General features: G+C 33.9%; 1 protein-coding gene across 1 annotated transcript in view; it reads right to left on the bottom strand.

Moving 5' to 3' along the window:
- The window catches only part of LOC120357510 (nose resistant to fluoxetine protein 6-like), a 64,910-nt gene extending 52,709 nt beyond the window's left edge, over positions 1–12,201 (bottom strand). The window contains exon 1 of the mRNA XM_039448025.1: positions 11,856–12,201. Coding sequence (XP_039303959.1) covers positions 11,856–11,938 — 83 coding nt within the window. The 5' untranslated portion in view covers positions 11,939–12,201. The remainder of the gene's footprint in view (positions 1–11,855) is intronic.
- Positions 12,202–12,443: the final 242 nt, after the last annotated feature.

Genomic DNA, 12,443 nt, shown 5'->3' with positions numbered 1-12,443 from the left:
AGGGTATTTGATAAAAACTACTTATGTTCTCATTGGTTTATAGAGCAGGTCAAACTAAGAATAAAAGTCTTTTACCATTTTTAAAAATTCGTAATAGTTATTGAGATACAAATTAGTAAATTTGGCAAATAAACACGTATTTTTCTTATCCACCGCATGCGGGGACCGCCGGAGAGGTAACATAGGCTGCATAGGCTGGGGAGAAAAAAGTTAGTCACAAAAAATGTTCCGGTTTTGTTGAACGGAATAACTTGGATCATAGCGTTGCCATATTGAATCAATATCATGAAGTAAGTTATGATCAGTTTACAGGGTGTTACAAAATATTTGTTTATGCTCTCGTGGGTTGATAGAGCAAGTAAAACTAAGAAAAAAGTTTTTTACCATTTTCCAAAATTCGCAATAGTTACCAAGATAAAAATTAATATATTCGGCAAATAAGCACATACTTTTCTTACCCACCGCACGCGGGGACCACCCCCCGTTCGTCGCTAAACTATAAGCAGCTGTGGCAGACGGCGCGGTCAGAAGGAGAAGCAGCAATGGCTGTCTTACCCGTGCCGCCTGCCGCGGCAGCCTACGGTTTGACGACCGACGGGCGATTCCCGCGTGCGGTGGGTTAGGAAAGTATGTGCTCATTTGCCAAATATATTAATTTTTATCGTGGTAATTATTGCAAATTTTAAAAAATGGTAAAGGACTTTTTTTCTTAGTTTTACTTGCTTTATCAACCCACGAGGGCATCAACAAATATTTTGTGACACCCTGTATATTCATACAATCTGTCACCTTGCGTATTGGTATACAGAAGTATAGAAGTAAGTTCTAGAATTAATTTTGATAATTTTTATTGATAGTATAGTTATTATAAGTACATTTTATTTTTATTAATCGTATAAAATTTAGAAGAATACAGATTTACTTGTAGTTTATTTTAATTAAACTTTAACTAAAGTCAATTTGTATTACCTAAAATTGTTTGCACATTAATTAAATATAAATATTTAGTTATGAGCAATATATTTTATATTATTAATCAGAATAGATAGATTTTTTTTAATAGATTCAAACATCAATATAAATATCTTGTTAATTATTTGTGCTTGTGGATTGTTAATATCCAGGCAGCAATTCTTCCAAAAGTTGAACAAGGTAATCAAATCTAGCAGGTTTAGTTTGTAATTCTTAACGATATAAAACTGTATAAAAATATAATAAAAATTTCGTTTTTATTATATTTTTATACAGTTCTTTTACCATATATTAGTGCAATGACGTTAACAATACCTAACCAAACTGTCGTTAAGAGTCATTAATGTTTTCATAGCAACGCTATGGTCCAAGTTATTTTGTTGAGCAAACACGGAACATTTTTCGTCCATTTTCAATCTCTGTAGTTACCTCTCTTTAAGGCGATGCTGGATTGACTGTGGAACTCATTCGAAGTCGGTACTGCAGATTGCTTTAGATTTTTCTTCGACGAACTGTGGATCGCGCGTGAGGCAAAAAGTAAGAGGAATAGGCTCTTTGTCAAACGCACTCATCTGTCCTTGTTCTTTTAACTTTAGCGCCTCTAATGCAAGATTTCTAAACTACCGTGAACACAGTTTCTGCTCTTTGCACTAATTCTACGTGCAAATTACATAAATAAATTTTATTCAGGCCTTTCTCTCATACTAGAATTTCTAGGATCATTCTGCAAGCGTTGTATCCCAGTAAACATTTTAACGTGCAATGTATATACATATTTCAGTGGATATTGCGTATCCTATGCACATATAGTGATACACAAACGACGTACATTGGATATCGTAGGTATATGTAAATGCAACGCGCTGTATATACAATATAGGGGAGATCGGGGCAAATCGTTAGACGGGATAATTTGATAATTGAAAATATCTTTTTATGGGTACATAAAAAGCAATTAAAAATTTGCTTTAAACATTGTAAATACGTCCTAATGTAACGATGTTGCTAACAAAGTTTTGTTGGTAACGGCGTCATATTAATGTCGTAGTAGTGAAAAATGTGTTTTGCGACAGTTAAAGTAATTTCTGATAGTCAGCATTTCTTCGAAATTTAAATAAGATAATAAAGTTTTTTTTGAAAACTTTGAATGTATCGTGTCCAGTTGAATGTATTTGAAACATTTCGTGTTTACTTTTTGTTGTGTGATGTCTATTTTTGTCAATCATACGCAATAATGCGCACAGTTGATGTTGGGGCTATTCGTAATGCCGAGCGAGTCATTAATACTGATTACAGCGCCTAGCCTAAGTTGGGTAACCCTAATTCTTTGGCTGTGTTACGAACGTTTGCGCTACCCAGAGTTAAGCATTGAGGTAAAGTTCTTCATTGATTCAGTTCAAACTTGATAATATTGTGCATTTCAGTACATAGAACATAAATATGAATATAAAATCGACGCTCTTAAGCTAGTAAAAAGTTATAAAGTGTTAAAGATTGACACTTGTGAAGTTACGAAACCTGTCACACCAATAGCATAAAAAGACATGCGAACGTGTATGTTTGTATTTGTTTTTTGTATATCTATATCTTTTTTTAAATAAAAGAAAACTTAACAACAGCTTTTTTACGGTCTATCAACTTGAAACACAAAGTTCGGGATATTCTTAAACTAGTTACGAATTACCCCGGTCTTGGAGCTATTCGTAATTTTTGGCATTGGTCAACATTTTTATATGTACTTTAAAGCAAGTACACTTCTATGTTCTATCTATACAGGCATTGTAAAGGGGGAGATTCAATCTTTCGAACCGTTTCCATGTTTCTTTTTTTTAAATGAATATACCCTGCCTGCACCGGACGTAACAGAGACGTGCTGTTTTGATCACAAAGTCGCAGAAAATATGATACGTCTTGTGCACGTCGCTGCGACGTAACTAAATAATTTGAATGTTTTAATTAATTAGCTGTTTGTTGAATTTTCTTTTGTATTATGACTTATATTTTAAAGATAAATAACATTTCACTTTAAAAAAATGATGTTTTTTATTTAATGTAATTAAATTTAATACGTAATTGTGAAAACGTTACGTAGAATAATGTACAGTTGGAAAATACTATCGCGGTATCCGGCTGTCCGGTAAAAATCATTATCCCATGCATCTCTCATAATAATTTCCTTAACCATGCAATTATAGTCACAAATACTTTTTTCAATCAAAAGTGGGTGAGAATGTTTAAGGACGGGCGGGTTAATGTGCATATCGTAATCATGTCTTTTGGATGGGAGCAACTGGATCATTCACCTTACAGTCCAGACCTTGCATCCAGCGATTTTTACTTGTTTCAGTACTTAAAGGAGTTCCTTGGTAGTCAACGACAAAGAAGTGAAAACTGCTATCATGAATTGGGCTTCTTCATAGGCGGCAGATTTCTTTGACATCGGAATTCAAAGATTTGTTGAGTGGTATGACAAATGTTTGAACAAAAATGGCAACTATGTAGAAAAGTAGGTAAAAGTATGTAGAATATGGAAAAAAATATATTTTAATAATATAATACAGTATCTTTCTTCTTATTAAAAAACGGACCTTATTTGAAAAATACCCTTCGTATTTTGTATATTCCAGCTATCATCTTGAATAAATATGCATATCACGTATATCTATACAATATTCTATGAATATTCATAAATATATGGTACATACATTTCTAAACATTCTATGTGACAAATACAGGATATTTTTTTCACATCACGAACATTACATATGTATACATAGAATATTCAATGTTTACTGGGTAATTAAACTATAAACTTTTAATCAACTTTTGTTTTTTGTATTATATTACAGTTTCCGGCAAATATTTTTTTTACTACTTTAATGGTATAAAAAGATTTTAAGATCAATAAAGCCAATTAAGAGAAAGCCTAAATAAAAATAATCGCATATATGTATATATGTTGTCCAGCATCGCTTTAATTTTACTTTATAGGTAGCCGCGACAGGTGGCGCAATGAGAAGGGAGAAGTAGCAATGGCAGTCTTACCCGCCTTACCGCACTGTCTACCGGTTGGATTGCTCCTGGTTTGGTGACTGACGGGTGATCCCCGCATGCGGTGAGTAGGAAAAGTACGTGCTCATTTGTCAAACTTATTAATTTTTATCTCGATAACTATTGCGAATTTTGAAAAATAGTACAGGACTTTTCTTCTCCGTTTGACCTGCTGTATCAACCTACAAGAGCATAAGTAGGTTTTATCAATCACCCTGTATATACGTAAAGGAAAAGATCATAAAACCTTCATTTAAAATATTATTAAAATAAGACTATATATTTTATGGTAAGTATTAACATTTATGGTAAGTAACAAATTAATATTTATATTTTACATGTTTTATAAATATTGTGTAAATTTTTTATAAGTATTGTGTGCTGTCTGCAAAGTTACTTGTTTACAATTAAATATTCTGTATATAATTTTAAATCAAATTTTGATTAACGTAATAAAATTCCTTCCCTATAACTTAATTTGTAACTTAATATATAAAATTATAATTATTCTCTTGGAATTGGGTGACATCTGATTGCCCACATGTCGCTTGGCTAATTTGTAACAAACCGCTTTTTGCCACCCTCCACGAACCGGTCATCGTTCGAAAACGCCTGGCCCAAAATCCGCCGGGCGAGGAATAGGTGCTTCGCGCCGGGTGTATTTTACTTGCACACCGTTTATTTACCGACAGACCACTCACACGCTTGACCAGTGAAAAATCTCTAGGCATCAGCCGTTGTGAGTAGTGGTGGGCAAATGAACGGTGTGCAATAGAGTCCTATATAAAGAGAGAAGCGTATCGACACCATTCGTATCATTCTGCAAACAGCTGTGGTCACAATATGGCTGCTCGCTTAGCCAATCAAGTATCAATCAGATTACCAATCAGAGCTTCGGACATCAATGTCGCTTCTCTCTTTATATAGGACTCTACACTGTGACCAGTGCCGGATCAAGGAACTTTTAAGACTGAAGCGCTAAAAATTTTCGGGCCCCTTATCTTCTTAAAAAAAATACAAACCATCAGAAAATAAACATTTATAAATTTATTTGTTACTTAATAAAATAAACATAAGAACTCATAATAAAAATAAAAAAGAGTAATAAAGTAATGAAAATAGTTTTACTTAAACTATAAATGAATATATTTTTTTCTTGCTTTCTTTAAAGCAAAGTCTTTTATAATATCATCACATTTAATACTGTCCATACTTTTGCTCTCTATGTATAGCAAAGAAAGAGCATCCAGTCTAGTTTGCCCCATAGTCGATCTTAAGTAATTTTTTATTCTTTTTAAGGTGGAAAACGATCTCTCTGCAGAGGCATTGGATAACGGGATTGTTAAATAAATTTCTAGCAAAGTAATAATATTAGGAAATGTTGATCTAACATTTTGCGCTTGTTTTAATTTTTGATAAATATTTTCTGAATTAGTGTTTTTACATAAAATTTGGAAATGTTGAAACTCATCTTTTAAATTTACTGTTTCAATATCTCCTTCATATTTTGCAGAGAGATTTGTTAAAGATTCATCGATGATCTTGTCATCGTTTGTAAAAAAGCATTTAAAAGAGGATTTAACTTCTGAGTATGATTCCAGTCTTCTTATTTTCTGTGCTAAACCGTCACAAATAACATAAAATACATTTATTTTGAAATTTTGACGCCCTCTCAATTCAATTTCATTTTCTTTGGTTTCATTTTCAGATATTTTTCTTTTTTTTATTCTCTTTGTTTCGTCTTTATACTGTGCATCATTTCCAATCATTAATTTGGCCGTACGCTCTAATTCATCGAATTTTTCTCTAAACTCATTAACAAAGATAGCAAGTGATTCTAAAAGTTGAACTCCAGCGGTAAGGGTTAATGTTGGACTTTCCAGAGTCTTACTTGTTGCATTTATTTTCTCCAATAATTTGGACCATATAACCGTTAAAAGCATGGTTTCAAAAATTTCCATCTTTTTGGACAGAGACAAAGCTTCACTTCTGGTTGAAGGTTTTTCATTTTCATCCTGAGCAAAATTCGTGAAAATATTTTGAATAGATTTATAATTTTTATTTAAAGCATGTACTGCACTATGTCGAGCAGACCATCTAGTATCGCTTAATCTTTTTGGAACGGGACTACAGTTTTCTTTTAATTTTTGCCATCTATGTGTTGACGAAGAAAAAAATGTATATATATTTTGAACTAAATTAAAATAATCAACGGCTTGGAAACAAGTCTCACAGGCAAAATTAAGAATCAAATTAAGGGAATGATTAGCACAGGGTATATAAACAGCAGTAGGAGATATAGTTTTTATTCTTGCTTGCAAACCGTTGTATTTCCCTGACATGTTAGCAGCATTGTCGTAGCTTTGACCACGACAATTTTCAATGTCAAGTCCCAATTGTTTGATATTATTTAAAACAATCTCTTGTAAATATTCGGCAGTATGTTTTTCAATTTTAAGAAACCCCATAAATCTTTCTACTATTTGTCCTTCATGTACATACCTTACAATAAAAGTTAATTGGTCACAATGACTTATGTCCGGAGTGGAATCAATTATAATTGAAAAATATTTTGCAGTTTTAATTTCAGCCGTAAAAGCATCAAGTAGTTTATCTTTCATCAATTGAATAAATTCTTCACATATATGATGAGATAAATAACTGATAGAACCCTTTCCTTGATTTCCGTAGCGGCGTAGATGTTCAGCCAAGAAATCGTCGAATTCGGCAAGATACACTAAACAGCTTAAATAATTGCCTCTATAACGACTTTCAAGATTTTCATCAGATCCCCGAAAAGCTAGACCTTGTCTGGAAAGTAATCTGACTGTGGCCAATATACGCTTTAGGATCTTTTCCCAGTATTGTTCTTCTTCCTGAATTTGATGCCTTAATTTTGTGTCTACTGCTCCGACTAGAGATGTTCTCGTAGCTAATGTTACCATAGCGCTTAAATGAGATTTAGTTTCTTCATGATTTTTAAGCGTCCTTGCGAGATTTTTCCAATCATTATAGCCGGAATTACTTAAAGATGTAATTTCCTTCGAAAATAATTTACAGGGATAACAGTACACAGATTTGGTATGCGAATCATATATTAGCCATTCTCTTTTTACTTTTTCTCCATTTGGTTTAAGGCGATAAAAATCGGATTCTTTTAAACATCTGTAGTAAGTACGACTGCCATCTTTGTATACTTTTCCTGTATCTTCGATGGTATCGCTCTTTGGTTTATTCGTAACTATACTTTTTATAAATTTATCAGTCCTAATAATTTCAGCAGACCATTCAGATACTTTGAGAAACTTCTTAATTTTATCATTATTTATTATTTCTTCTTCTCGAAGTTCTTGTATTACTTGTTGACTAGCTTCGTCCTTCTTTTTCTTTTGGATATTTCTATTATCAGTCTCGATAGATTTAGGTACTTTACTCGATGCAGATATAAAAGAACAACCAGGATCCCCAATTTCTGCATAGTAAAAAACATATTGTATTTTTGTTAAAACCGATGCTTGTTAAAATTTTTGTGTTGAATTTTTAACATATCCAACTGTTAGTTTAACATAACGTGAATATGTTATTTGAACATTCTGTGTTAAATTAATATTTAACATCTCTTAGCGTCAAAATAACACTATTTGTGAGCGAATAAATACATAACATAAAAATAATGTAGTTTTAAAACATAAAGTCTGAGATGAATGAATAAAATATACGTGTCAACATATTACAAATGTTAACTTTACTGAAGAAATATGTTTTCACATTCTGTTTCCAAACTGTGTCGAAGTGTTACATCTTTTGTGTTAATTCTTTACATAATATTTATGTTACTTTCTAGCATATTCATCTCGTGTTAAATTAATACAAAAATTTGAGTGAACCGTTTGGGACATATGAGATATGTTAAATTTAACACAAATCTTTAACTGCTTTTTTTAACTGTGACAATAAATGTTTACTCGTTTCGTTGATCATTTGTTCGTCTTCGCTTTTTTCTGAATCTGATATCCTTTCATGGTCTTTTTCATGATCTTCATTATCTTTCGTTATAAAAAAGTTTGTTTGTTCGGCAATTGTCTTTTTGCTTCTTCTAAAATTTGTCGCTTTTTTCGTTTTTCGAAACCAGAAGCATGTTTATAATTCATTTTATCTAAATCTAAAATAAGAAATAATAAAAAGGAATAATGAATAATGTTAATTTTAATTAAAATTAAACTCTCTTTTATATAGTGCATTCTCTTACTTTTGTTTCCGACTCTGATACAACACACACGCTTCAGTAAGACACGATCATACATGCTATGACTGACAAATGACGATATGCACGACGCGCACCGCGGCGCACAAGTCGTCGCCGGCGATCGACAAATCGGCAACTGCAGGGTCGGGCCCTTGCAGAGACTGGGCCCTGAGGCGTGCGCCTCATGCGCCTCGTGTATAATCCGGCACTGACTGTGACTACTGCAGCTTCCAAGGTGAGGTAGCTACAGTGCAATATGGCTACTGCAATGCTGTTCCGAAATACGATGCTATAGCAGTGCTGGCACTAATGCAGTAATATTGGAACAGTTGTGACAGTGTACTGTCATGACGTCACATTTACTGCACTGCCAGTAAAAACGGAACACAGCCTGAATAACCAATCTCGAGCGGCGGGGATGCTGACGTTGAAACAAACCGAACCGCCACCAAACATCCCCGATGTCTTGAGATTTGGGTATAAAAGAGCCGGAGCGACGAAATGCTGGGCTTCTTCTCCGCCGATGGCGTCGACCAGTCTCCGAAGAAGTCTCCCGAGCGTCGTGGGGTCAAGCGTTTTAACCTTTACCGAGTGTTCTCGGTGGCTACCGCTCACGCACGTCTCTCCTCGTCGAAACTGGGCTCAAGCGTGCTTGGGCCCTGGCAAGAGTTCTTGCCCGACCAGCGTTCTCTCTCGATACCGATCCACGAGTGCGATAAAGAATAGCGGGGTCAAGCGTCTTGGCTTCCACTGAGCGTACTCGATATAGCGTGCTCTCCAGCTAAAACACGCGTAAACTCGCCAAGTTAAAGAGACAGTGCGTCGCTCTGCGTCCCGTTACCGCACCGGCGACCGTGAAAATCCAACGCGAGTATAGTTTCGAAAAATAACGTGTAGAAAAAGCGGATTGCTCGCCGAGCCAAACAATAGCTCGCACCAAAGAATAGCGTCGCGTCGTTGAAAGCATATGCACCGGCCGCATTGAGTTGGTGACGTAATTATAATCTGCCCCTCAGGCATACGAATCAGCCGTGCATTTGCCGCACGTCAACCGCCACCGGTAAATTATACTGCCAACGACGTAAATTTACCAGTGCCGCTCTTACATTATATATTGTAAATATCTTGTTGTACTATTTTCTTGTGAGTTACCTTGTTTGTGTTTATTTTCGTCATAATTTCTTACGGTCTATACGCTTTGTACATAGTTATCTGAATCTATCTTTAAGTAAACGTGTATGTAATATCTTTAAACTCGAAACGAGCGTCTAATTCTTTCTTGACCCGGATCGTGCCCTAATAATTCCCGACGAGCTACGTCCACGCGCGATTTTCTGTTTAAGAAAAACAGGTCGTTACAAATTTAATATGAAATATTCTAATTGGCTGTTTCAAGAGAAAAATTGTGTTAAGAGTGATCAATTGCAACGTGTGATTAAATCAGATGGCTCCTATAGAATTCTATCTTCAATTCTCTTGCATAGATTGTATTATAAATGGTCTTTACATGACAAGCGTCGAGCTGATGAGTAAAAAATTATTGCGCACGAGAGAGAATCTAAACTTGTGGGTTCCCGTTTCTTGATGATAACATAAGATTTATTCTTTTTCTACATAATCTACATCATAGAACTGAACTTCTTGCATGGTTTATCTTTGATTTTTTCTCCTTATATGATATTTTATAGGAATTTTCTTATAATAAAGTCCTGGGGTGTGGAAAAAAAAGCCTATAAATAAATATTCAAACAGCGTAACTGATTCTTTTAAATTTATTAAAGAATTTCTTTTTAAAAAGGATTCTATGAAACTATCTTTTAACTATTTTTTTAACTATTTTTAATGATATTTAGTAAAGTAATACTAATATATTGAGTCGTGTTTTGAACGCTATTAATTATACATAGTTTCAGTCATCCTGAAATATTATACACATGAAAGTATAACATGGCGCAGTCGAAACATAAGGAGTAGCGAAATAGCCAAAACTCGATCTGATGTATGAATTTTTGTACAAATCACGGTTTGTGCATTGAAACGTGAAGGGACGAAAACGATAAAAACGAATGTGAAGAAAAACGATCCTCCAAAGAAAAGAAGAAAATCGTCCCACTCAAATCAGGCATTCTTATTCAATACATCTCGCAATTGCTTAGTGTGCAAAAATAAACGGCATTCCTTATATTTGTGCGATAAATTCAATGAACTGTCCGTGCAAAGCGGATAAAAGATGCGAAACTTTGCTATAATTGCTTACGTTTACGTAGAGATAGTGCTTGTAAATTTTTCAGTTGCACAATCTGCCAGAAACATCACAACACGTTCTTGCAGATCGACAATTACGTACTCGCGAATAAGTCTGATCCTTCGAAATCCACGACTGTGCAAACAGAATGACTAGACGATAATCGAGTCACAAATTTCGCGACACTACACCTCTTTGTACCGCAAATGATGATAAGCGCGCTAATCACGTATGGGCTACGGGACCCACATAGCTTAGCGATGAATCAGAATGGTCTAATAAATTCGAACAACTAATTGAAATACCCGAATTAAAAAAAAAAATTTGCCTTATAGCTGTGCAAAATAATCTCAATATTTTTGGTAAGTATTCTTCTTATACTAAATTCAGAATCATACTCAGAATTTTTGTATATTGTCTTACAATTAGATTTTGGCCTAATAAATATACTAATACATTGTGCGTGGAGGGAATTAACACAGCTGAGACAAGAATACTAAAACTATTTCAAGCACGTAAAATCACCGACACAGTATAAGAGTTAAGTAAAGCCTTGGTAATGCACAAAGGTAAATTCGCCAATCTAAATCTATTTCTTGATGCAGATAACCTGATTTTAATTGGTGGATTACATAATTCAAACCTTCCGTTCCCACAGAAACAATCGATAAACTACTATCAAACTGCTACCAAATAGACATTGTTTAACGGACAATATTCGCAACCTCCACGATAAACACCACCACGTAAGCCTTCAAACAACCTTATACCTTTTGTTACCAAAGATTTTGGGTTTCCAAAATCAAACTCTTTCTATTGTTTTAAATATATAAGCAATTGATTTATTAAATTTGAGAACTTTTCCAAAAATGTTATGAAATTTATACAGAGATTCTGAAAAATTATGAGAAATTTCTGAAAAATATTTATTAAAAAATTTTGTGCAAAATTATGAGAAATTATGAGAACAATTTTGAGAAAAATATTCATTGGAGTTTGTTGTGAACGGGTCAAATAGCGATAATAAACAATTAGATGTTACTCTAGAAAAAATATCTTTAATATGTCATGAAAAAGTAATGAACTGTTACTTTTTAAACAACGGTATCAATAACGATAACAACATACTTTAGTAACGTTCCCAATAAAGTAACGTTCTCACATATGATTATTAGCGTTGATTTTTATATTAATCCTTATGTTAATTTTTACGTTAATTTGTGATTATGCTATCAATTTTTTAATTTGTCTGTATGTTGTGTTTTTTATTTCATTTGTTATGTAATGTTTAGTTTATCGCGTTTGATTTCCTTTTGCCGTCAAGATAACAAAGGAACATACCGGATAAATCTTCTTGTTATAAGGATGAAAAATTCATTTATCTTTGCTCTGTAAGTGAGTGGTTGCATTTGATCCTTGTCCATTTTATCCTTTATGTAAAAATAAGTCACCAAAAGTCCGCTTAAGAAGAAATAGGTATCGACTCCTAGATGTCCGTTGCCTATTATCTGAGAAACGAAACCAGAGCTGATTTTCCAAGTGATTGCTTTATTATCTGTGTATAGAAAATAATTTCCATTATTAACAAGTTGTAAGTATAAGTACGAGGAGTGTTCGATAAGTAATGCAACACATTTTTTTTCTTCCCCTTTTGACTTCCATCTGTTTGGACCACTGAAAGATGGACTCCACGAGAAGCACTACAGCAATGATAGGGAAATTATTGATGCAGCAAGAACTTAGCTCAGACACAGATCAGTAGAGTAGTACCATGATATACAGGCTCTCACATTAAGGTGGCCATAGAATTGAACGAAGATTAGTCGAAAAATAGGGTTTTATGGCCAAAGAATTGCGGAAAAATATGGTGTATTTGAATTTTGAATAAAACTATCTTGTCTGAGAAAAAAAATATGTTGCATTACTTAT

Source organism: Solenopsis invicta, chromosome 4 (assembly GCF_016802725.1).
Source record: "Solenopsis invicta isolate M01_SB chromosome 4, UNIL_Sinv_3.0, whole genome shotgun sequence".
Classification (NCBI taxonomy): Eukaryota; Metazoa; Arthropoda; class Insecta; order Hymenoptera; family Formicidae; genus Solenopsis; species Solenopsis invicta.
Note: the sequence above shows the minus strand (reverse complement) of the source record. Positions and strands in the feature narration are given on the sequence as shown.